Below are 26,865 nucleotides of genomic sequence, written 5' to 3'. Positions count from 1 at the left end.
TTCTGTTAGTAGATTTATAGGTTATAGCTAAACAAGTTTTCTTGCACACACTTAAAGGCATCACGTATCTACCCGTCTGCATTTTAACTTCCCATAAGAAAAAAAAACCAAACAACTAGTAATATTAATTTAAAGTGTCATTCTAGATCCATTCTGGGCCTCAGGCTGGAGAATGGCTATGTCTCATCTCTGGAGATAAGGAAGCTTCTATGTCCTCCTGCTGGGTCTGGTTTGGTGTTTGATACCACTGATCTCAGCTGAAGTGCTCCAGATTCACTCACCTGTACGTGCTTTCAAATTTCTTCATCCTCTGAAGAACAGTAGCATTATCTGCAGAGCTCTCTAGTATGGATGGTCCTCCTCAACTTTGATCAAGCTCTTGGATAAAATTATTGTGCATGGAACAAAACAAACTTGGATGACCAAGTGACTTTAAGCACCTGGTGTTGCAGTGTCAATGTGAAATTTAAAGCAGTCAATTGTTCTGTTTTTTTAATGGCAAAACTTTAAGCAAATTCAGTGGCTAGCAGGAACTGACCTCAGCCAAAGGACCTTAGCCAAAGGTGAGAAGATGTTGGTAAGAGGGTGACTGCTTTGAAAGTTACCCTGTTTCAGCTCTTCCATAATCTCTGCCACCTGGCATCAGTTAGTTAAGTCCACAACTTTTGGTCTTTTCATGTCTAATAATGTTGTTTACTTTATTCTTGGACCATTTCTTCAGTATGATGTAGCTATTTCCTTTCAAGAATGAAATGCGTGCTCATATGAGAGCTTGAGGCTCAAGTACTGTGTATGCATTTCTGATGTATAGATGTTAGTAATTTGGGGGGGTTTTTTGTTTCTCTGACTTGTAGCTTGGCTGATCTTCCACCTCAGGCTGCTGCTGTAGTCTCCATAGGTTTGCTTCCATGTTACCTGTGTGAAGCCTTTTTCTTCCAGTTATTGATGTTGACATGATAATCTTGAAGTATTTCAGAGTATCCTTATATCATTTGGTTCAATGAGAGTCTGTTTAAAAATAGTACAGAAGATCTTGTAATCTTCCTGCCTGCAGAGCCTGGGGGTAAAGGAGACCTTTTTCCAGAGTCCTCTCAGTATGGATGAGAGAGAAACATTGGTGTGGGTTTTTGTTTTTGCAAGAGTCACAGCTGTTTTATACCCAGACTGTAGCATAGGCAGGACTGACAGCATTGTTTGAGCTGTTGGGTATGCTGTCTCTTGAGCCTGTATAGATGAGAAGTTCTGCTACACAGTTCAAGAGGACTTTGGGTGATTGCTGTTTAGCAGACACTGAAGAATGAACTCTGAAAATGTCAGAAGACTAACTGCTGATCTGGAAATGGTACAAGAAGTTCCATCAGCCACGACTACAGGAAGGCTGCGAGGCCAGCATGGAACAGGTTGAAACATGATCTACGTGTTCTGATTGCTGGATAGCATCTCCAAAACCCTTAGCTGGTGCTGCAAAGTGATAAGTGCCTGTAGAACCCTGCAAAATTAAACTCTCAGGAGGATACGGGACCTCCTAGCTGATGGCTTAAATGATCTTGGATTTGGATCTCAGTCTGCAGTTAGAGGTGAATATTGGGTCTAGAGTGAGGTATGCTTTTTCTGTCAGTCTGAGAACTGAAAAACTGCACAAAGTAGGGATAAGTATTGTATGTGAAAATAGTGTGATTAAATCAGCTTCTGTCTCAAGTGTCTGATACTGCACTGTAGATTTTATGATACAGATTTGGTTATGGGAAGAAACATATCTGTGATTTTTTTTTTTTTTTAAAGCAGATGCCTGTGATGTAACTGGAAGTGAAGCAAAACACATTCTGAAAGAGCCTCTAGCTAATACTCATTTTCAGAAACGTATTCATTAAACTGTGTTCCTGTGAGCACTTGATCTGGTATTCTGATTTGCTATATAAAGCCCAAGTTCAGTTCATGCCTTGATTTTTTAAGATTCCTATCTTTGGCCCATATTTACATCAACTTTCTTCATTGTCTCCCATGAAATATCTTGGAGCCTGATGCTTTAGCTGAAGCTGGCTGAATCCTCACTTTGAATAATGAGTTTTGTTTTTCAGTGAAAGCAGTGACACAGTTATCAGCCTTAAGAGCTAATTCCAAAAAACATGACCAAGTCTTCCCTCAATTTGAGTGGTCATGCCATGTTCCAGTACCCATGAACTTAGTTTATTAAGCTAATTAAGTTAGCGTAGTGGGAAAGGAAGGAAAATAACTTGATGCTTTAAAAAGCTGGAGGGAGATAAAAGGATAAGTGACCGGCTCAGCCAAGTTGTATTGTTTTAGTTTGAGTCCCTGAAGACCTCTGCAAATTTATCCCAAGGAAAAGAGATTAAAAGATGTCTAGTGAGAAATTTGTCATCTGTCTTGTCTTCTCCAGACTCTTATCAGTAAACCTGAGTCCCCACAGTTGCTTGTTCAAGCAGGCCCTTAAGTGCCAGGTAAATCCTTCCTTGTTCTGTCCACCTGATGACGTTTAAGGTGAGGCATGACAAGACCATGCCTTCTGCTTCTGCTGGTGTTGGGTTACATCCGGAGGCCTTGTTTGCTTTGGCACTGCTTTCCTCCAAAGCTGCTTCAGCACAATTGGTATAAGCCATTTTCCATCCATCTGCTGCAGCGTGTTCATCAGCTTTGACCTCTCCTCTGCTGAACTCACTGGAGGTGTCATGGGTGGCACAGAGGACCAGCACCAAAGTGCATTGCTGCTTCTGCATTGTGGTCCTTAAGAAGGATGAAACATAGCAGTACCATCATCCCAGCTACAAGAGGTGGTATCTTTAACTGTGGTCATGGTGTGGAAATGCACTTTCTTCTCTAAATCCTCACTGGAAGGATGGCCTCTTCACTAGTGGTGAGACTGCAGGTGGTATATCCACCTGCTTACAGAGCTGTTGGTGCTGGAAAGATCAGCTCAGGCTTGCCTTTTCCCACCGTGTATTGCATACGTCATGTGGTCTCCAAATCCCTCCTGTTCTGTAGCTGGAAAGCTGATGTCATTAGTGTTTTCTGGTTTGACCTGAACTGGTCTTTTGGTTTGAGCAGGAGTGGCCATCTTGTGTCCTTGGAGGACTGTGTATCTTTGGAGAGACTCATCATCTGGGTATAGGAGGAGCCTGGACCAGGTTACCCTGAAGGCATCTTCATGGAGATTTTGCCTGCTGCTGCTTTCTTCATGAGACATCAGCAGGCAGGCTGATGACTCGTTGGAGCATTACAGAAGAATAAACCCTCTTGCCCAGGATGTTCATTCTCAAGTTCCAGATCCTGGGGTGGGCATTTTTAGGGGCTGTTTCTGAGGGTGGTGTTAGTGAAGAAGAGGGTGGTAAGTGTATGAGCAGTTTGGGCCTGGCCAAGAGCCTACCGATGGCTGCCTTGCATGGATGTGCTCCAGCAAGGCTTCTTCATAGATGTGATGGCTTGAAGGGTCTTGGTGGCAGTGGCAAACATCTGGTAGTCTCACAAGGCAACTGTAATTACAGCATGTTAATTTGGTAGATTAACTTGATTCTCAAAGATACTGGAGAGGCATGATTTGAAGTGGATAACTTCTTAACTACCAGAAGTGTTTCTGACTGAATTATTTCACTTTTGTCTTCACTGTTATACTTCCTTACAGGTTGGGAGTCTCTTAAGTGCTTACAGAAACGCGTACAAGCTGGAAGTGGTTTTTTTATGCTTTACGTAAAATACTGAAAATGGGTCTACTGACATTTGGTAAAGGGACGTAGAAGTTGTTTCATCAGACACTTCTGGATTCCCAGTATTTGTATGCTTACATGTTTTTATTAATTTGTGAGGAAGGAGAATGTAAGTTAAGCAGTAGTCCAGCTCTTCCCTGCTCCCTTCTCGTTGGCCCGGAAAAATGATGTGATATTTTGGTGCCAGACTGCCTTCAGCAGGGAGGCAGGCTCATAGGATACACACTAGAACCACTTCTGTTCCACCTCTGATTTCTTCCCCTGCTTACAAGCAGAGGTGAATAGCTAGGAGGATGGGGCAGGACCTGGATTTTCCAATAAGAAGTTGGAATTAGATCTCTCTAGTAAACCAAAATATGTAAGTTAGCTCAGAGTTGTCAGTTTGCATTCTGGTCCTGTATAGTATCAAGGAATGTTAGGTTCTGGTATGTGCTAGTGTTGTCATCCCTGCAGCTTTGACAGAGATGCAGAAATACTGACTATTGTGGGAAGACTGGCCATTTGCGTTTTGGATCTTTTGCCTTAAAACTCAAATCAGAGTGAAATAGGTTTTCTTTGTAAAGAGGAAGTAAATGTAGCTCAGTTTCAGAAGAAGTGCTTAATGTGCTAGTCAGGACCAACCTGCTAACGGTAGTTGATCTTGGAAACATCAGCTCTTGACTGACAAAAGTATGGCAAGTGATGGAAAACTGAAACAAGAGCATTCAGTGCATCCCACGGAGCTATTTAGCTGAGAACTTACAAGGTGAACTTTCGGGGCATATTATCTTCAGAGATTGTCTAACCAAGAGCAAAACATTGCTGCTTGTTCAGTAGCACATATGGAGATAGACATTCAGCAATGACCCTGCTAGTCATACTGATAAGTATGTAATATACTGGCTGATACCAGCTAGTACTCCAGTGACTTCTGATGCATTTCTATTTTGCCTCTTTGTACAGGTATACATGTTGCAGTGTTATAGTGGATAATTTAACTTGTACCTTTCCGGCTGTCATCTGTCAAATTCTGCTTAAGTTGAATATACTTAAATTGTCAATGCCTCATCTTCTCCTTAAAAACTTCCTGTTGAGTAGAAGGACAGCAGACGTTTTCAGAGTCTGACTTTCTCTTAGTACTGGTCAGCAAACATCTGAATGGTGGAAACCATCTCCGTAAAGCAGTAATGAATCCACTACAATAGGAGTCCTGTATTCGTAGGATGTTTTTGCTCAATTACAGCTATTTCAGTATAAAAATAAAAGCGTTCTGTTATGTGGGAAGCTATGGAGGAAGATGGACTCTATTGATAAATATTACTCACCTAAGCTGGTTCACACACACAGGTTGTCTGTTGGGTTTGGCTACTGCGTGGCAAGGTATGAGCAAAAAAATCTCTCTACGCCTTGTGATTACGAGTTTAACACTTGTTTAATTTATTGTCATCTGCTTTTTTGTAGGTATTGATAGATTGTTTTAAAACCAGCTTTCGATAAGGAGTGACTTCTGAAAGCTTAATTGGTTAAAACTGAGTTTGATTAATGCAGAGTTTTGCATATTGTCTAGAATTGGTGAAAATGTCTTTGCATGCACTGTAACCAATGATGTACTGTTGTCCAGACAAGTTTTGTGTGATATTACTGATTTGTTTTTGACCAGATGATGATATTAGTCTAATTAATGTGCCACTAGTGAATACTAAAGCAAGCTTGTTCTTTGTGTTCTTCCTCCCCCAGGACAAAATGTTTCACTTTTGGGTAAATACATTCTTCATAGGACTGGATGAAAATTCAGACAAAGTAGAAAATGGAAGTCTAGTTGCAGATCAGGAACTTGATGGTATTTTCAGTACAGAGCGCTCAGATAATGATAAGGAATATTTAATCCTTACGTTAACAAAAAACGATCTAGACAAAGCAAATAAAGACAAAGCCAACAGATATTTCTCTCCAAACTTCAAGGTCAGTATATATTATGTGGAAACAAAGCTGAAAAGCTGCATGACGTTATCCGATTTGTCTGTCTTGCCTTATGGAGGAATTATTTGAAACTGCTGCCTATGTGGAAATTGATTTCATGTATTAGTATTGCCACCACTTAGCAAAGCTCCTGGCTTTGTAAGTTTGTCTGCTGTTTGGGAAGTCGATCGATGTTGAGAGGCTGGGAGCAAAGGCTTTGGGTTGTTTCAGGTGTTTATCAAAGCCATTAGAGATGAGTAGTAGGAGACCCAGAGACCCAGGTAGCATCTTTCCTGTACCAGCTGCATTGCCATGAGCTCTGGCTTTACACAGTGACTCCAGAGTTCATCTGCAGAAGTGTCTGCTTCACGGGAGTACCTTAACCTGGGAGTTTAGCTTTGATGAGCATGAGCCATTGCCAGCACTGTTTCTAAAAATGAAAAAGGAATTTTTTAAGAATTTTAGCATTTTGTAACTTGCTCATAAAATACCAGTTAGACCCAGCAGTGCTTGTTTGAAGGTAATGGTCATAGTTGCTTGCTGGATTGTTGCTTGGATCAGACTTTTAACACACACCCGCACGCGCGTGCATGTGCGCATCACCAGTTACAGAGTGTTTTGTTCATTCCTGTGCAGTATTATTACAGTCTCCTTTTGTGCTTGCAGAGGTCTAGAAGGTAGGACCATTGAAAAGCTTAGTGGAGCGTGGCCTGCCGCAGTGGTATGTCCTGCTGCTAGAACTCAAGAGCACCAGTGGTTGGTGCAGATAGGCAGAACTCCTTCAGCTGGGCTTGAAAAACCTGCTGCTTTGCCAGGTCTTTATTTTGTCAGGAGTGGTAGTTGAAAGGCTGGCTAATCTCAGAAGAGCTCTTTATTTCCTTCTTTCCAGAGTAGAGAGAGGAGCACTCATGTGATTCAGTGTAGCAAAAGGAGCCATGCTGTTAAAAATTGCATTACCTGTGCTTGGTTGAAGTCCAGGTTCCCTTGTTAAATGTTGTTTTTTTCCTTTCCCAGGTGAAGCTATTTTTCACAAAAACAGTAGAAGAGCCATCAAATCCAGAGGCTAGCAGTTCAACTTCTGTAACACCAGATGTTAGTGACAATGAACCTGATCATTATAGATACTCTGACACCACTGACTCTGATCCAGAGAATGAACCTTTTGATGAAGATCAGCATACACAGATTACAAAAGTCTGAATATTTTTTTTATCGGAGATAAAAAAAAACACACAAAAAAAAACCAACCATGAAGAGTGACAAACTTGAATAAACTGAAAAAAGGACCTTTTTAAATGGCAAAAGGACATAGTGTCAGATTACCAATTATAGGAACAATTCTTTCCTGACCAATCTTGTTTTGCCCTATAAATCTACAGGGTTTGACACTTGTCCAGCTGAAAAAAAAAAAAAGGTTACGTAGGTCTAATATGTATATACCTTTTTGTGTCAAAAGGACATTAAAACTTCAATTAGGAACTATAAACATGGCACTTTCCCATTTTATTCCAGTTTTATAAAAGTGGAGACAGATCTAATGTGTATACGTAGGAATTTTTCCTTTTGTGTTCTGTCACCAAACGAAGTTTCAAAAATATACAGGTTCACATCCTGCCCCTTTTTTTGCACTTGTGTGGCAACAGAAAAGTCTGCAGTTGGCTAAGAGATGTTTCTAGAAGGTTTTACTACATTCTAATGCATGTATTTTGGATGGGGGATGGAAAGTAATGCTCAGAAAGGAATATAGTCTGCTGGAGTTTGGCCTGTGTACCATGTCCAGCTATTTACATGCACCTTTCTTTAGCATGCTACAGTAATTCATCCTGGACAATTGAAGAGTCGCCGCTGTCACTGCTTGTTGTTTGTGCATTTTATTTTTTTAAGTGTAATGGTGCTAGAAAAGGCAGCTAGAGGGAGTGATTCTGTATAGGGGTACAGGAATGAACCTTCACAACATCCTAAAGACCCACAAATGAAGGGAGAAAAATTATTGGGGTCACAGAAAGGAAACACAGCAACAATGACTTAACCATACAAATGTGGAGGCTATCAACTAAAATATGGGCTTGAAACAAATTGTTACAAAATTTGACAATGATTTATTAATTGTTTTTTTCTGAATTGTAATGGCTGCTCCATCTCCTGTGTAATCAAGGCCAGTGCTAAAAGTCAGATGCTATTAGTGCATACATCAGTCAACATCTTACATTTTATATTATTAGTTTTTCAATCATATTCCTGCTGTGAATACTTCATGTGCTGCCTTGCAAGCTTTTTTCTCATTAATACAAAAATATTTTGTAATGGTGCACAGGAAATGTCAATTGGAGATTCTCCAGGTTAGTGTTTGTTTTGAAGATTTATGATGCATTTATTCAATCAAACCTCTGTCAGCTGTTTCACCCCTTTGACCTTACACATTCTATTACAATGAGTTTTGCAGTTTTGCACACTTTTTTAAAAAATGTCATTAACTGTTAGGGAATTTTACTTGAATACTCAGTACCTACAATGTTTTAAAAACAGACATTAGACCACGATATAAGAGGAAACCAGTGTTGCAGTAAATTTTCAACACTGTGTATATGACGATGTGTACTTTTTAAAAGCAGAGCTTGTCCCAAATATGTTGTTTGCTATTAAAAAAACAAACCACCCAACAAATTAGATTTCTAAACTGGCAGTGCTGTATTATTTGTTTGTAGGGATATAGCCAGGAGTAGGGCTTGAGATTCACTTTCGGTATATAATTGACATGCCCAGACTGCAGATGACTTAATAGTACAACTACTGTTGCATACAAATGTGAAGTAGCTGACAAAATTGTTCTCTCTAAAGTACGCCATGAAGAGCTGTCCCCAAATTGACACTTTTTTTAGGATGTAATACACCCCCCCCCCTTTTAATTAACTTATTGGTGCTGACATTGACGTTCATTAGCTGTGTTCTCACCTAGATATAACAACTGTGTATGGAATCTGCAAGGGCCCTGTATAACAGCATTAATGGTAAGAATTTGAATGAGACAAGGCAGGACTTCCAGTAATTACTATTGGTAAACGAAGGTGTAAAGTGCTTTTTTTTTTTTTTGTATCTGTTGGTCAATTTTGCTCATCAGATTCATGATTCTAACTTCTAACAAAGCTGATAAATATTTTCTGACTTGTAGGTTTAATTAGACTTTTAATAGCTTAATGGATCAAGACTGCTGGTTCCAGTGCTTATTATTCCCACTGTTACTGACGAGCAGGAGGTGGTTACCTTGGGATGTGACGTTTAACTCTTACCCTTTGAATCATGTTTCACCTTGTCAGTTTTTTAATAGTTGAAAGTTGTGTTGGCTAATAAACAAAAACATTCATGCTTTAAAAGTATTTGGATATTGACACTGCTGCGTGTCCCACTTGGATAATAAAAATTGGATTGCTGAGGTTCCGGTATGTAACGCTGAGGGCCGGATTGGAAATCATGACGTGATGGGCTTTTGCACTGTTATTTTTCCTTTGGAATGTGAAGGTTGGAATGAGGGTTTTGATTTTTTTGAATGTTTCAATGTCTTTGAGAAGCCTTGCTTACATTTTATGGTGTAGTCATTGGAAATGGAAAAATGGCATTATATATATATATATTATATATATAAATATATATTATACATACTCTCCTATACTTTATTTCAGTTACCACCCCCATAGAAGTTGACAAGAATTACTATGACTGAAAGGTTTTTGAGTCCTTATTAAAACTTTATTTATGACAGTATTCATAATTAGCTTGAACTGCATTCTGTAGGTAATCTTTCATTGAGTTTCTGGACTGTATGCTTAAATCTTTTTGGATGTGCAACAGCTTACATGTCTGAAACTACTTGAAGGCATCACTTCGGTAAGAGCTTACTGTTAGGCCCTGAAGCATCCCCTAGTCATTGGTAGCCCCACTCAAAATATTTGCCACAGCTATTAAAGGGCAGTTGTATAAATAGCATCCGGATTCGTTCCTGTGGCACACATTGTAAACTGAAGTGGAGTTTACATGCAGCATCAAATGTTCAGCTTTCAAAAAAGAAAAAAAAAATATCAAAAAAAAATAGGATGCTAGTGTGCAAGTTCCATGTTTAGTCATAGCAAATGTGTGCAATATGTTAACGATGCCTGTGGTTGCCACGAAGTGCCTCGTTTACCTTTTAAATACTGTTAGAAAGTGTCATGCATGCAGATGGATGGGGTGGAACTGTGCACTAAAAGGGGCTCCAACTGCAGTGTTTGGCAGAGCTGCCTTTCTCTGCCAGTTCAAATTTTCAGTCTGTTTTCATATAGCATATATATATATAGATACTAAAAGAAAAAAAAAAATCAGTCTGTTAAGCAGCCTTACTCTGATTCAGCCTCTTCAAATACTATTGTGCTGTGCAACAGTGGCTCTGTGTGTAATGCTATGCACTGAGAATACACAAAAACCAAGTATGACATGTACAGGATAATGCCTCATACAAATCAGATGTCCGTTTGTTATTGTGTTTAACAACCCTTTATCTCTTAGTGTTAAAACTCCACTTAAAACTGATTAAAGTCTCATTCTTGTCACTGTGTGGGTGTTTTATTGAAGTATTTTGAGTATGGAAATGGTCAGTTAAAACATTTTTCTTGTAAGCCGTGAAATTTTGAGCATGATTATTAGAGCAAAGGATGCTCCTTGTGCTTCAAGGGATTTTAAGGGAACTGCAGCTTAAAACCCTTCTTATGTTCAGAAGCTTTAAACAAGTGTAGGCATTGGAAGCGCAGATTGTGTGCGGGGAGATCAAACCCTTCACCGTGATGCTGTCACAGTGAGATGCAGGACTGCTTTCCTTGGGAGCTGAACCATTTTTAGTCTCCAAGTAAGAGAACTCTTTCCAAAACGCACATTACCTTATTTTTAATGTCGACTGGTGCATCTCCAGCAAAATGAGATGCGAGTCAAACCTGAGAAGTCTTTTCCTGAAGTAGCTTTAAATTGGCAATGAGATGCATTTTTCCCCAGTGGATAAAGCATGCTCATCGAGTACGTAGTTTGGGGTTTCTTCTGTTCTTGTTGCTCATCTATTTTCAAACTAGACTTTAAACCAGCACTTTACTTACTTAATACATACCTGGTGTTCCCCCTCTGTGTTAGGGTTACCCTTGGAGTGTCTAGAAGAGAGACCGATACATGTCAGTGGATAGCCTCTGCGTTTCTAGTGATGGTGAGGAACCAGGGTGCTGTTCTGTGCCCCATGAGTCTCAGGGCCACTAAGTCAGGTTACTGCAGGTAACTCTTGTTATTCCTCCTTCCTTCTTTTTGGTTTTGATGTCAGCCCTGTGTCACGTCTGGCTGAGCGTCTCCAAAAACTGTGCGTATCAAGTAGAGGTTTGGTGCTGTGGCCTATTCTGATTTTTGGTGGTAAGAGAAGTGGAAAGTAGTTTTGGTGCTTTACGGGGGTGGAGCGTTTGCCAGCTGTGTCTGGCCCTTTCAGGTGAATGACACAGTTAAGGGCTTTACAGCATTTTAATAAAACAGCAGGCAGTACTGCCCAATCTGTTAATACATGTTCCTTTTTTTGGGTAAGCTTGTTTTTCATCCAGAAAATGAAAGTAGAGTGGGAAGGTGTAGAAAGGAAGGATGGGAATCTTTAAGGAAAGTAGTCTGGACAGTGTTCAATATGTTGAGTAGCTTCTATAAATAGATAGATCTATATATATGAAGAGATTCTAGTCTAAAGACAGGTGAAAAGTGCTGTTGCAATGTGGATAGAGTATTGTATTTGACTTACGCTCTTGTCCTGTTGCCTAAAAGTCCCGTGCTCCAGTCCTTAGCAGCTAAAAGCGCTTCTATAAAAAATGTTCATTTTTTCCATTTATGGCTATGCGTATGAGTGCTCTGGTGACTAACGTGATGATTGCACTTCCCAGGATGGTGCTGGGTGCCTGTACGGGGGATGCTCCCATGTGCTCCATCCCTGCACCTGTGATTCCCGTGTCCTCCACTGACCATCTCTCCTGCTGAAAGCTTCGGCGCGGGTGCCCTGGTGAGCTTCTGCTATCTCTGGCGTCAGCAGCAAACAGCAACTGGGTTTATGCAGTTCTCTTTTTAGACAGCCATGGAGTGATTGTTAATAATTAATTGCATCTTTTTTTAAAACTGCAGCCAGAGTTACAAATTATGCTCTTTAAAGAGGGAATTATGTTGGTAGCAGACTCTTAAAACACTTTTTTTTTTTTTTTGCAGTTGGTTGGCATTTTGGTTATGAAATGAGTGATGACATTCGCTAGCGATGATGTTTCTATATTAGTCTAACCAGATTCTCTAAGGTGATGCACCGCTGCGATCCCCGGCCCGTTGCCACAGGATGGTGATGGTGTCCATCTTCTGGGGGCAGCAGGAGCTGGGAAGCACAGCCAGGTGCAGTGGGACCCCTGCAAGGACCATAAAAGGACCCAACAAACCAGCCCTACAGGTTGAGAATACTGATGTGAAGGGAGGGCAGGTCAAGTAACAAGCCAGCTTGATTTTTGGAAAATGTCTTCTCAGAAACATAATATGAATTGCTTGCTACTTCTGCTTCTTTAGTTTCTTCTCAACCTTATTCTTTGGTGTCTTCTCAAACCTCCCTCTTTCCACATCTATCCTTGGTAGTTCTGGTCCTTTTTTCATACGGTTGAAAGCATCTTGTGCTAGGTAGACAAGAAAATAGATTTATTTTGAACTGATGTGTCTACTAGAATAAAAGCCCATACTTGGTTTTTTGACTTTTTGGTATCTCCTGCTCCCTGTGCTTTGAAACTTTTTCTGGTTGGGTTTTTTATGGTGTTTCATTATTTTTCTGTGTGTTTCTTCTCATTTTCTGCTCTTCTTCTGTGCCTTCAAACTTTTTAGCCACTGCTATCTTTGTTACAATATAGGACAGGTAATTCTTTTCTGCCTGTTTCTAATTTAATCTTTTTTTTTTGTATACAAAGCTTTAGTCCGAAGGCATAGCAAGAAGAAACACTTTTAAGTTGGTTTTCTTAAAAGAATAGCTCTGAAAAATGTCAGGGTTGTGCAAGTTCAGCAAACGCATTTGCCTCAGTGAGCTGCTGATGTGCTGTACGAACCTGGATGTGTTTATTCAGCTTAATGGGAACGATGAGCACATGTACTTGACTTGTGATGAGCAACCTGTGCAAAAAAAACTTGTTAATTAACTGCTGGGCTATGTTTTCCAGCTGCAAATGTTTCTGTATGGGTTATACTGACTACGACAAAGTAGAAGAGGGTTTTAGTGGGTTTTATTTTTATTTTTTGAGGGCTCTTGTGCTTGATGACTTATCTTGTGTCTCATAGCTAATTCCGGATGGTGGAAATAGGTGGCTCTTTGTCTTCATGGGGCATCCTTTTCCTGCTTCAGAGCCTGTTCATATAAGAGTTTTAAGTTGATAAAAGATGATATTTAGGCTGAAGTTTGTACTTTAAAATACCCTTTGTATAATTCAGGCTGCTTGAGGCTCTACTTCTTTTCACCTTCGACAAACTAGCAATAGTATTGGGATTACATGGAGTTTAGAAGATGAAGGGGCTGAACAGTTATTGGGGTGCCTCATCCCCCATAACATTTTTGTGGTAGAAGGAAAATGTCAGCAGAAAATGGGAAGGATTCTGTAATGGAAATATACGCATGAATGAATGTTCTAAATGGAAATTACTGAGTTTGGAGGATAACAAGGCAAAGGCTTTGATGTGAAGCAGGATTTGGTAATGGGAGAGAGAAATCTCGTGGGTGGAGGCATGGAACTTGTGAGAAAAGGGGTGATGGCTCATGTTTAAACAGATTTGCTGAGGTTTTGCAAAGATGGTGTAAAACAGTTGATGAGAGATGTCTGAGAGGCATCTGGAGGGCTGAGTTTAGGCAGGACATGAATTTGAGAGGTTGGCTTGGGGATCACTTGCTTTAAAGGTGTTTGAAACTATGGAAACAGGATGGCTGACAGCTATAGGCTGTAGGTAGGACTGCAACCAGCTTAGGAAAACGTTGACATTCATGTGGGAGGATGGTGGAGAGCTCATGTAAAGATCACGCAGCAGTGAGAGTGGATAACATCCACTCACAAGCGAAAAGGAGAGTTATTTCCCTTCTCTGAATATTAGCACTGGGGAAGGACATGGCTTTTTCACAAGGCTTCTCGAAATCCAGATATACAGTGAAGTAACTCTGGTCTGTGATTTTTTTGACCATCTGAAGATTCAGTATTGCTCAGATCTGGCTTACAGATGGGCTACTGAGGCAAACCAACTTGCAGCTGAGACATGTTGGAGATGGCTGAGGGCCTGATGGGATCCTGGATCAACTGCGGCCCCGCTGAAAGGGGAAAGGGGCTGGAAGCAGATGGGAACCACTGAACTGAGAAATACAGAGTAATAATAAAAAGCAGAAGAGGAAGGAGGTGCTTCTGCTAAATTGGGATTATTTTAACCCCAGATTGTTGTCCATCCTCCTGGCTCTCGGCTTAGCTCTTGTGTAGAAAGGAAGGAAAAGCTTTGTACAAGAACCTAAGCTCACAGCTCACATATTTGTGCCCTGCTTTATGAACCTGGGAAGCTGCTTCTTGCAATGTGTCTCCAGGATGATGTCCTCACTCCTTCCCGTTGAGCGCAGAGGGATGATACCTGATGCCATACAAGTTGCTTTCTTTGAGTGGGAAGTATTTTTCTACTTGATTGTTTCTCGACGTGCTGCTAGCTTTCTCTCACCATTTGGCTTCTGGTATCTTCTTCAAAAGCCTCCTTTTGAACCACGTGCTCCTTGCGAGAGTTTCGTCCTCTCACCAGTGGCACTCTGATACCTCTTCCTGCCCTGGAGTCTCCTCCGCACCCCAGAACGATGGCCATTTCCCAAGCCTTCAACGAGACCTTAAGCTCTGAATCTTGTTGCTTGAGCGCACGGAGAAGATACCCTGTGACCGGTGCTGCTGAGTCAACCCTGAGCATCCCTTGCAGCGATATCCCTTGTGCAAACACGGTCCTTGGGAGGTTTCTGCTGTTCTTGCTTAGCGGCTAGCACGCGTCCAGAGCGATGCAGGTCTTGGACCCCTGAGGTGGCTCTCTAGTCCCTGATGAAGGCTTGCTCCTGAGCATGGCACATCCTGTACTGGTTTTGTCATTGGGGTTTTGCCTCCAACACTGCTGCTTCTCCTTCACTTCTGCTCCTTGTGCTGGAGTTGCCAAGCTTTGGAACTGGGAGACTCGGTGCTGTGAACCATTCCTCTGACTCCTGCTTTCTTCCTAAGTTTGGCGAATCGTCTCCCGCTTTGAGGTGTCTCTGCCCACTAGAGGCTGTTTGCTGGTTGCCAGCTTCTTGAAGCAGGTGAAGGGAAGGCACCCAAGGGTGAAGTCCACATGTCCTTTTCTGACTGGGTCTGTGCTGCAGCACTCCGGGAGGTGCCCTTGCTTTCCCTGAAGGTTGAAGGAAGATGCTGCAAGGAACAAGCTTTGCCTTCATCTGGCAAACTTACATTCCAGGAGAGTAAGATCTGGAGATCTTACTGTAGGGGAATAAAATAAGATCTGCCAAACTTTTATGTCCACATAGAATAAAATCCTACCTGTTTGATAAAAATCTTAGCTTTGGCAGATCATCTTTTAACGAGAGTTATCTGGAAGGCAATTTGATGCTGTTGGTGAAAATATGAATTACTTTATGCCAGCCTGTTGTTAATGTTGCCCATGGTGCCCAGTTGCTACATCAACCCAACAGGGAGGAGGAGATCCTCACTGCTTTGCGGTGAAGGACTGAAATTGGGGATGCCAGCCGCTGTCAACAACATCAACTTCTCTGCAGTTAATTTGCCCAGCTCCTCTGCTGTTCCTGTGGATGACGGCAAGATTGCAGCACAGAAGAAGTCAGGACCGTGCATTTTTGTCTTTGGTGGAGGTCCTAACCTGTTATCATGAACGTAGCTGGGGTTGCTTGCTCAAGCTGCATACTTTGCAGGGATTTTTCCTCTCCACTCTCCCTCATCCCTCTTATTCCCTGTCCTCATAGCAAGAAAACTTTGGAGTAGGAAATTTTAATTACTTTGGTTCAGAGCAGTGCAAGAACATGACTTCAGGCTCCTCTGGGGAGGTAGGACTCGTTTGTTAAGGAATTGACATGTTTCGCAACACCAGGAGGTGGATGGGTGGATGCAGTCCTGTGCATACACACTCCCTGTGGTGGTTATTTCATTTGGTGCTCGCAGCCAGCTTTTGCCAAGGAGGTGGGAAGATGCGGCGCAAGGAGGTGCATGTGCCCTGGAGCCATTTTTGTTGGCCAAAGAGGGGCTGTGTAAAGCAACACAGCTGGGAAAGGAAATTAGTTTGTGATCTATTACGCATAAGACGGGCTTCCAAGAGCGGTTTGGGACCCTGTAGCAGTAACTGCACCTTCATCTAGATGCTGCGGCCTGAGCTGACCAAGAAGTATTTACCAAAAATCAAATTACCCGTTAGTGTTAAGAAGTTCAGGGTGGGGTTTTGATGTATTAGTGGCCACAATCTGGTGTTCTCACTTCAATACTTCTCTGCCTTTTGAAGGGTGCATTTTTCTAACGAAGTTCATGACCTTTTTTTGGATGAAACGCTGTGCCAAGTTCATATTGTGCACGTCTGCAGCTGAACTCTTTATAAATCAGCCTGTTTCCTGCAGCAGTTGCGTAGGAGCTGGTTTGGTCTTGCATGGTGTCAGACCCAGAACACGGTAGTCAGTGGGTCCGCAATTTCTCCAGTGCTTTCGGTTTGATGCTTCATTCTCGCTTGATACCTGCAGCTCTGGGGGATTTCTCTCCACAACACTGCTAGTGAGATGACTCATGGCAGAAGTGGGCTCACTGCTACTTGTCGCTTCCTTCTGACAAAACCAGTGGTGTTTGGCTCGTTTGCACATCTGTTTGTCGGGCTGGAGTGATTTATTTCAAATCGTGCATATTCATGTATAGCAAAGCTTGTGAAGTGCTGTCCAATTTCTCTGTCAACTCTTTCCACATGGAGCACTTTCTTAATGAAGAATTAAGAGACCTTAGGGATCAGATGCAACTTGATGATGGAAATAGTTGCACAATAGTTCGTTTGGTTAATGCCTTCTGACTTTCCCAAAAAGATGGACAAAGCAAACTTGGCTTATCTGCAGGGAGAAGGGGAAGGGGAGAGAGGGAGAGTTAATCACAGAATCGTCTAGATTGGAAAAGACCTTGAAGATCATCTAGTCCAAAAGGTCTGGACAAGGAGAGGTGGAAGGGAGATAAAGAATGCTGAATGTCCACATAACTGAGTATCTGAAGGAAAACTTGAAATAGAAGAATTGAATAGCCCATTGCCAACTACTCGCTTTGAATGGTTGGTTTTGGTTTGTTGGGTTTTTATTTTCTAGCTCAGCATCTTGCTGTAAAGCCTTAAAATGTAAGAATAACAGTTTTGAATATACATCTGTGTAACCATACAACCGTTTGGGTTTCTGGCTTATTGAAATGGGTGTCCTGCCTTTGGGCTGGAGGTGACTGTTCAAGGATGAGTAAGAACAGGGTATGCGCATACAAGACCAACCCGTAACCAAAAACAGTTGGTGGCCAGGGACTTCCTGAGCCTGAAGTGGTTTGTCTATTTAGCAAACTTTGATACATTAATCTTCAAAGCACAGGTCCAGTTTCCCCTCAAATTGATGTATAAACTCTTTGCATCCACTGCATCTTTGGACAAGGGGTTTCACAGGTCCTGTGACCTTTTAGGTGAAGTGAGGAAACTTCTTAACTTCAGTTGATCATTCCTAGTCCTTGTGTTGAAAGAGGGGGTGGAAGGCCAGTCCTTCCTCCTCCTTTCTGTGCCACTTGCCATTTTGTAGGTCTCTTGGCAAAGACATCTCTTCTCCAGGCTGAAGGCTTCTAGTCTGAACTTCACACAATGCTTCCAGAAGAAAGACACCTCCAAAGTTTTATGCCATGGCAAAAGCATCCTTTTAGGAGTAATTTGCATGGTGACTGTATTTCACCTTGTCACTTAATGTGCAGCTGTGACTGCTGGACCCGTGCAGAGTTTGCATTTCCCAAGAGATCATGCAGTTTTGCATCATCCTCTTTGTGAATTGGTGGCGGGGGGGGATGCACTTAGCAGCAAAGTAATGACAGTTTGGTGGGGAGACGGGTGTGGATGGTTTTCCCTGGGGGTTTACATGGCAGAAGTCCTGCGTGTGCAGTTGCCATAGGCCCGGGGGCCGTTGCGTGTGCCCCGACTGCCTATCAACGCAGGCGATGTGGTATTATTGCTAAAATGCTTTTTCTGTGTGATCTGTGTGTTGAATTTAAAATTGTAAGATCAAAGTCAGCAGTTTCTATCTCAAGCATGTGTTTCCTTTTTTTTTTTTAATTGAAGCCCATTAAGTAGTTTAATTGGGAGATGGTTGCTCTTGAATAAGTGCTTTGAATTAATGAGCTGGTTTAGCAGTGCTTATGCCTAATAATGCTTTTTTTATCTCACGTGAGAGTTGGGTCACCTGTTTTCTCCTTCTTTGCTGAATTTGTGAGATGACCCAGGCTTTCATTCCCAGTAAGCCTTTGCTTGCTTGGGGCCATTGGGTGCTGCTGCCCTCCCAGCATGCTACTTCAGTGCTGTGCAGGCAGCTGGGAAAGGGTTAATCCCGCCTGCAGGGGTGTTTCCCCAGTGCATGCTTAGATGAGGGTGGTGGTTTTGCTCTGCTCTCAGCTGTCAGGGCTCAGTTGAAGCCCCAGCAGGGATTTTACAGCATCTCGGCTGCTCCGTGTCCGTACAGGTGCCCGGTGCTCGTGCAGGCATGGCGTGCAAGACTCCAGGTGCTTTGGTCTTGACAGGGCTGCAGCTTGGGGTTTTGTTCCATTTGCTGCTGAAAGTTGACTTTTTATCTTATCTGTGGTCTTTCACCGCGCGCTGATGTGGTCCCTGCTCTGATTTCTGCTGTGCTGCACGTTGTGTCTGACCCGCCGTGCTCGGGGCGGGTTGCAGGGCTGCTGTGCAACAGCTGCAATCTCAGAAAGTCTGTTTTCCTTTAACCTTTCTCCCTTCTTCGTTGCATAAATAAATAAAAGTAGAGCCGCTTTGTGCAGTATGTGCGTTAGCTGCTGCTCTTGCTTTCCATATGTTGATACTTACCTTTTTAGGGTTGGAAAAAACAACTGTAATCCTGTGGTCTGCTCTCCTCAGGCTCCCTCAGTTGGAACCATATCCTCCGGTTGAGCTATAGCATCTCTTTAAAGATTTTTTTTTTTCTTTTCCTAGTACAAAATATGTTGATATTGGACCATTTCAGCCTGGAGGTGGCAGACATCTAAGGGCTTGTATCGTGGGAGCCTCTACCAAAGCTTGAGGTTGTATCCAGCACCTGTGGACCCCAACCAGTGTTAACAACGTGCCGATCCATAGCAAATCGTAAATCCGTAGTAAACGCCACCAGCCTTGCCCTCTCCATGGACGTGGCCATTCAGCACAGGGTTTGTCCTTCTTGGTGTGGCAGCAGAGGCCAAAGAACAAAACCATTTCCAACTCCTGCTGCTACAAGGTGCCAATCTCCGTTGCAGGGTGTGTGCTCCTGAGGAGTGGTTTCCTCTTGACTTTCTCATCATCTTCCTTGCAGCTTTTCCTTCTTTTCTGATTTAGCTGGATTCCTGGTAATGCATAATTATTATTATTTATTGAGTTAGATCCTAAATAAGGGGCCTGAATGGAATTTTTTTTCATCAGACAGGCAAGTGTCTTTGCCAGCGCGTCCCCAACACTCAACAGAAGTGCAGGAAATTACAAAGTCTAAAACCCATCAGCTTTGCACTGGACTTGTGTGTGTTTGGGCTTTGGCCGTTGTTGTGCAGGGATCTTTTGGGGTTTTTTTAATTAAATGTGGAATAACCTAACCCTTGTATGCCCCACAGATGGAAATACCTTTCTCGCAGCTCTGTCAGGGGTTGGTTATGGGTCAAAACAGCAGGAGACGGTTACCACCTTACATAGGTGGTGGCATCTTCCTCCTCCAGGCTGTCAAGAGTAGGGCTGAGATGCTGATGGTTTTCTCCTCATATGAGAAATTAGAGGATTAAAAATTCCCAGCTTTTTTTCTGTATTGGGACAACCAAAGAAAACATGAGATGTTTTCAGGTTTTGGCATCCTCTTACGGTGCTACGGATGGAGCATCCTGTGTGCAATGGCGTGAGGATGCTGGTGCCTTGGGTTCAACTCTTGGTCTTGTGTTGCATGTAATTGAGACTGAAACTTCATGTTTTTCCTCCTTTGCCTGGCGCAGCGCTCTTCCTCTCCCCACGACATGCAGTCATGGGCCCCACTGCTTGCACAGCGAATCGCCCATTCCAATGGAGGTTTTGCGATGAAAAAGTGTTGCCAAGTCAGTGATGGTTTTTTTCCAACAAAAAAAACATCATGGGCTGGAAAGATACCTCACCTGTTCAGTTTAATAGCAGTGAGTTTCCAGGCTGTGCTGTAAATTCTGCCCACAAGTCTGTTTAATAAAATAGGATTTTTTTTTTTTCCCCCCCGTAAGTGGATCAAGAGGGTATTTTCACCTCCAAAAGACCCCGAGTAGAGGGCTACTAATACTGGTTTTATTCCAAATTCTGTTCACATGAGGAGGGACCAGGCTGTGCAGGCAAAGCAGAGCAACGTCTCCGTGGCCAAAGAGCTGGAAGCTGATGTGGTAGGAGATTACCCAGGAATTAAATTGAACAGAGTGGCCAGAAGGTTGATGATGATGCTTGAAATCACAGGGACTTACCCATGCATGTCTGCTTGACCAACACCAACGTCTCACGTTAAAGGGTGTTGGTTTGTCATACCTGCTCGTTCTCTGGGGATGTGACAGCGACCAAACCTGGGCATCAGGGGCCTCTCCAACACGCCCTGCCTGGCCTGGGTTAGAGGGTTGTGTTCATTTACCCACCCAGCTGTCAAGAAATCTTTTGCTTTCTCAAAGACATGTTATTTTTGCTATTTGTTCATGATGCTCTGTCAAAGGACCTGAGTGTTTTAGCTTCAGATGCAAATCATTTAGTTGTCAACGTGCTATGTGCTGCTGGCTCAGGTTTTCTGACCCGTATTTGATTAATGAAGTCACCAGTAAAATTTTTGAGCATCCAAGTCTGCTTCAAGGCGATCGGGGATTTAAACATAGCTGAAGGTCAATGAAACTCTGGATTCACCCTTCCTTTCGCTCTCAGAGCCTAAAGGCTCCCAAAATACCGCAGATGTCTTTGAAAATAGAGTTCCCTGTTTACCTTGATGTAACCAAAACACATCTTGCTAAACAGATTCAATTAAACTGAGACTGGTGAAATTCAAATTTGGTGATTTGTGACTGATTAGAATGGAATAGAATATTTTCAGTTGGAAGGGACCTACAATGATCAAAGTAAGTATTAGGCTCCCTGAAAATTTCCCTGGATTTTTCCTCTGTACAAATCTTCCCTCAATTGAACATGGTTTCACAATTGCATATAATTTTATTCACTATTTATATATAAAATCACTATTATATGTAACTTTTATGCATACAGTCATGTTAAGTACTGCATACAGGAAATAAAAAACGTAGACCTTGCTAAAAATATCGATGTTGATTATTGTACATAGTGATGGCAGGATAAGGTTCATGCTCTTAGCAGCATCAGATTTTATTCAGGAGACATTTTCTCTTTAAAAAAAAAAATATTTAAAAAGTCCCTCTGGAGAGCAGCAACACTTTCTCTTGGAGCAAGATGCGGAAACAGGCTCGTCGCTTCTCATTTTATTCTGCATAGTGGGTGGAAGAGGGACACCGAACTCTTCCGTGCATCAGAGGACATCGGCGCGGCTTTGGGATGTCGCAGACTCTGCTGGTGTCCGTTAGATGTCTTCTGACCAACGCTATTTGTCTGAATTCCCAGGAATTCTGCTTGTTCTTCAGAGCAGAAAAATGTTCTATTTTTGGCCGTGACAGCTTTTTTTTTCTGGGAAAAAAAAAAAATTTAAACAAAGCATGGCAAGGGTTCATGTGTGTGTAGATCTTAATAGTGTGTAGTGGGGATGGAGCAGGCTTCGCAAATAAGCTTCAGGCAGATACATGAGGAAGCTATTAATGCTCTACTTGTGATTTAAGGCTAAGAAAATGCGTCGTTAAGTGGATGATCATCGAGACCCTGGCGTGTTAGAGTGGAGGCAGACTTGAATATGTGGGAAAATGTCTCTTTGACCAGAAAAAGATCAAAACAAATGGGTAAATAAACATAGAAGCATATGTCTCAAGACTGGAAAAAACCGAGATATGTGGTGGATCAAAACCGAGTGTCATTCAGGAGCTTGAGGGAACACTGGATGAGCAAAGGGTCAGCACATGGCTAAGATTGAAAGAAACCATTTTGGGGTGGCAGCTCAAGGCTGGAGGTGGCTCCAGCCATCACTGAAGTTCCTGGTGGTGGTGTTGGCTGGTGGTGGGGCTCCTTAGGCCCTCCCACCCAGCCTGTGGGGTTTCGCTGGGAGAGGTGACCCACTCTGAGGTGGCAGAGGGGTGTTGCATGCTTCCAAAATGGTCAACAGTTTGTTCTTATTGCGGGTTATTGATCAAAAGGTTGGTTGTGCGCAGCTCCACGTGTGATCTTCTGTGGGTGAAGAAGCATTTCCTCGTGTCCAGCCTGAACCTGTGGATGGTGACCCGGGCTGCGGCCCCTCCTATTACCTGTTGCTTCCAGGAGGAGGCTGGTCCCATCCATCCCCTCCATCCCTGCCCATGCTGCAGCTGGGAGCTGCTCGCAGATGCCCACAGCGTCCCCATGGCCAGACCCAATGAGCCCATTTACGTTGCAAACCCCAAATTGCATTTGCGCTTACACAGCTTTAACCTTTGCAGGTGAAGTGGAGTTAGACACCAAAGGTAATGTTACTAGGAAGGACCGGACTGGCTCGTCCACTTCTAGGTGATGGCTTAGAGAAGGATTTGATTGACTTGACTTTTTGCTGGTTCCTTCTCCTGTGATAGATGATGCTGTGTGTTAGAAGTGTTTTATGGATGTAGCCTTTTTTACCTCCTTTTTCAACAAAAACAGCAACTGGAGAATCTCAAATGTGTTTGGAGTCAGCAAAGAACGAGCCCCAAACTGCTCTCCTTTAGAAGCTGCCCTGCAAAAACTCTGGTTTGAGATCTCTCCGAAATACTTTGAAGTAGTACTAAAGCAGGAAGTTAATTAGAGCTGCTTTGATATCTTACAGCATGTTTTAACAGCTGCTTCGGAGGCAGCTCAAACAGTAAGAGCTAGCGTGGTTTAGTGCATACTCCTGAGAGTCTGCGTTGCCCCTACCAAAATGCCTCTGCGTGTCACGGCCAGTTGTTTTCTTTCCTAAGAGCTCAAACTCACTTATGGGGACTTGGGAAAATAAAATGGCCAAACCTCATTGGACTGCTGCTTTTTGTAATTTTTTTTAAAGTAATAATAATAATTAAAAAAAAATCCCTTGATGCTCTGGTGTTGCAGCCACAGTCTAAAATTTCCCCGTCTCTTACTTCTGTTTTCAGTTGTCTTTCTCCCAAGTTCTCCAGCAGGCTAACATTTTCCATGGCTTGTTTGCATTTAAATGACTTCCCTGGATATTTTAAAATGAAATCATCGCAGTGAAGAAGTTTAAGCTGTCTATTCTTGCTGAAGAACCTCTATATAGCCCAAAAGCAAAGGTTTTGACCCTGTTCGTCCACCCTCTTGGAGGAAAACCCTTGTGCTTGCTGGCAAACGTTAATTGAAATATTTTACTGTGATGATTAATGGCTGGATTTGGGCAAAGTGCTCCGTCATGGAAAAAAATTGACTCTCCTGAAGTTTTTCCTCGCTGTAGCTGTAACTTTTATCCTTCGTTCATGTCTGTTGACTGAGCTTTAATCTTATGACTCGATTTTTGTTATGTTTGTTATAATTTTGATTGAATGAGTGATGCTTTGGAGTTGGACACTACACATCGAGTCCTAGTCTTCATCTTATTCCTTGAAGCCCATCTCCATGTCACACAAGAAGGAAGAGGTGGAGAAACCACATATATTGTTTGATGTGCATGTGCAAATCCTCGTGTTACCTCTCTGTTGTGCTTTGTCCCCTCCCATAGTTTTAAGGTAAAAAAGAGAACACAGCGTTAAGGCTGGAGAAGCAGCCTTTGGCGAAAAGTCCCAGGTCAGCCTTTCTGCCCTACAAGGCAGCTTCTCACTATGACTGCATCCTTCTGGGCAACGTGACAGTCTTTGTTGTAAACATAATGGAAAGGGCTGCACCTTTTCCTAGAACAGCGGTTGCTCAGAGGCAGTGTTTTACCCTGGTGTGGGAGTGCAGGCTTGCAGAGCAGCTCCAGCACCACTTCTACCCATGGTTCCCTCGGTCATATTCTGTCCATGTTGGGTTGATCTTAAGCAAGGTCAATGTCTGGGTGTAGAGTTTAAAAAAGATAAATATGATTTTGGTGACTGTGGAGAGTAAAACAAATAAAGCTAAGAAAAAGGAGGGGGGGTTTCCAGTTTCTATACCTGCAACCTACTTCTTTCAGCTTAATGTACCTAAAATGGGGAGAAACACCTATACTGGTCACACAATAGGACTGAAAGTGATGACTAGCTTAATTGGGGAAGGTGGGCGGGGGAAGATATCCGGGCTTTTTCATTACTCTTTGCTCCTCCTCTTTTGGCTTTGTGTGAGCTTTTAGGAAAACGTCTGGCCAGGACTGAGCTGTAAACAGGGGCAGGTCAGCAGCGGCTGCGGATCTGTGGGGCTCTGCTGAAGTTAGTCCAGTTAAGAGCAGCGGGAGTATCTGGCTTTACAGAACTAGTGATGCACAGGACCGAAGTGTGCGTTCACCCCTGGGGAGGTCAAGCAGCCTCGGTGTGTTTCTTCTGGAGGCATGTACCAAGGCAAAGCTGGAGGACGAGTTCCACCAAAGCTCCATTGCACCTCCTGAGCGTCTCTGCTTTCTCTGCTTGGATCAGCATCGCTTCTGCTTGCCCTTGGCCCTGGGCCTGCCTGCCTTCTGCAATGACTCGAGCAACATCTGCTTTGCCCATTAGTGACTCTCCTCGCCTGGCCTCTAGCCTGTGCCTTTGCTGCAATTGATTAACAGCAATTTCCTTCCCCAACCTGAAAGCGCACACTGAATGGGATTGTTGTCTCAAAGCACTGGAGGGTGTGTGGGTGTGCATGCACGGACGCATAAATAGCACGGACTCATTGCCCTTTTAGCATCTTGGGAACCCTTCTGCTCACTCTGAAGTTGGGATTGCCTTTCAGCCTCTTCCCCTTCGAATATAGCTTATTTAATGCTGTCTTTTATTTTTATTTAATTTAATCCATGTCTGACTCCTAAATCCAGTTCTCTCCTTTCTTTCCCCTATTTTGCTTCAGCAGCCGTAACACTGGAAGTTGCTTAACAGTGATTTTCACTTCCCTGGAGCTATCTCATCTCTGTGCAAAGCCCCCTGGAAGATCTCCCCATCTAGTTGCTGGATGCAGACCACAGTTATTCCTGAAGCCATAAATACTTGCACCTAATTTAAAACGTGCTGAAGCCAGAGTGTGGGGCTGGTGTTAACTACATTTTGGAAATTAAGTGCTTGTGAGCCATCTATTTGGTTAGATGCAGTAACCAAATGGATGATTAGGCAAGGTTTTTGGGAGGAATGCAATATCTTTCCATGTGGTCTGATAGAAGGCTACTCTTGGAACAGATGCTGCTTTTTGGGGTGAAAATCAATGCTTTTCTTGCAAGAATCAACAAAGCCTGCTGTAGATGACTCTGGCTGGAGGGGCTCCAGCCAATGCACTGTGGGGTATGAGGGGAAAAGAGCAAGACGAAATACCTTGTAGCTGATCACCTGGTAAAAGTCACCACTGCTGCTTCTGCAGTCTTTGAACTTGCTATTTATTACTATTAATTATTAATTCTATTTGTTATGCTATTTGTATTTTGCAGGAATCTTCACTGGTTTCTCCTGCCATGGAAAACTAATGTCTGTTACAGTTCATGAAACACTTGTCTTTCTGGAAAGAAAGGGAAGTTGTTAAAGTTTAACTGTGGTTTTTTTACACAAATGATGTCTTGCACCTTTAAAAATATTTCTTCACCCAGTGTCCCAGATTTGTGACCCTTTAAATCTCTAGAAAACCAGTTATATTCAAATGTTTTTTGAATTAGGAAGGAGCCCTGGCACGCTCCCCGTGAGGGCGGGAGGGGTGTGGGTCCATGGACGTTGCCCACAGGCAGCCCTGGGTGAGGTGTGCCGCTCTCTTGCTCAGGGCTGTCGATTCCTGTCTCTCCCTAAAGCAGAGATGTCATTGGTTGTTGCTGCTGTTCTCGTCGTGTGTAGCTGAGCCCTGTGTGAGACTGATGCGACAGCTCCATGAGTATCTTCTGGTTCCTGTCCTCAAGTGCCAACACTACCAAGATGTCGGCATATTGTCCATCACTACAAGAGGAATGTGTAGGTGAAGATACGGTCTCATGGGGAAGACAGAAGGGAACCACTCCTCTGGGAAGTGATGTACGTGGGAGAACCTGGGTTTGTGGGACATCAGCTGCTCTCCCGTTGAACGGACATGTTCGGTTGGTTTCATGCAGGATGTGGCTGCATTAGACTAACTCCCAGAAAAAGAGGAGAATAAGAGGAAGCCATGCCTCCATGTAGGACAACATCATGATGTGGAGGCAAACCAAAGCACCTGAGGACATGAAGGAGTAGCCTGGTGAAGAGTCTAGAGGAGGAAAGAAGATGGGGCTTGGGATCAGAGAATAATTTAGCTCAGAAGAGCCATCTGGGGGTCTCTAGTCCAACCTTTACCTAGTGCCATGCCAGCTGTGAAGTTACTTCACACCAATGCTGCTAGCTTCTGCTTGCAAATGGCATTGCTGCAATCAGGTGGGATGGCTTTCCTGAGATGTCAGACCGCTGATTTCGAAGACCTGCTTAGAAAGGCACTTGGCCTCCGGGATCCTTCCTCTTGCGAATGGTGTCTGTCACAAAGCCGCCAAAAATGTGGAGAGGGAGGGGAAAAATCCTCTTGAATGCCTGCAGGTCAATGTCCTTCCAGGAAAAAAATAAAGGGAATAATTGTGTTTGGCTCACGCTAGAGAACAAACACAAAACCTCCCTGACTGCCTAAATTGCCATCTGCAATAGAGGGAAAGGGAAGAGCATGTTTACCATGGCAGGCTTGAGGG

The 26,865-nt window shown here is 43.0% G+C and overlaps 1 protein-coding gene across 3 annotated transcripts in view; it reads left to right on the top strand.

Annotated features, from left to right (window-relative positions):
* PTEN (phosphatase and tensin homolog) overlaps nt 1–10,237 on the top strand; it is a 49,111-nt gene extending 38,874 nt beyond the window's left edge. For all 3 annotated transcript variants that reach the window (XM_074830137.1, XM_074830138.1, XM_074830139.1), the window contains 2 exons: nt 5,436–5,660; nt 6,672–10,237. In XM_074830137.1, the coding sequence (XP_074686238.1) occupies nt 5,436–5,660; nt 6,672–6,857 (411 nt within the window). In that variant the 3' untranslated portion in view covers nt 6,858–10,237. The remainder of the gene's footprint in view (nt 1–5,435; nt 5,661–6,671) is intronic.
* Nucleotides 10,238–26,865: the final 16,628 nt, after the last annotated feature.

The sequence above is a fragment of the Strix aluco genome, chromosome 7 (assembly GCF_031877795.1).
Source record: "Strix aluco isolate bStrAlu1 chromosome 7, bStrAlu1.hap1, whole genome shotgun sequence".
NCBI lineage: Eukaryota > Metazoa > Chordata > Aves > Strigiformes > Strigidae > Strix > Strix aluco.
The sequence above is the reverse complement of the archived record's forward strand: the minus strand, read 5'-3'. Positions and strand labels throughout refer to the sequence as shown.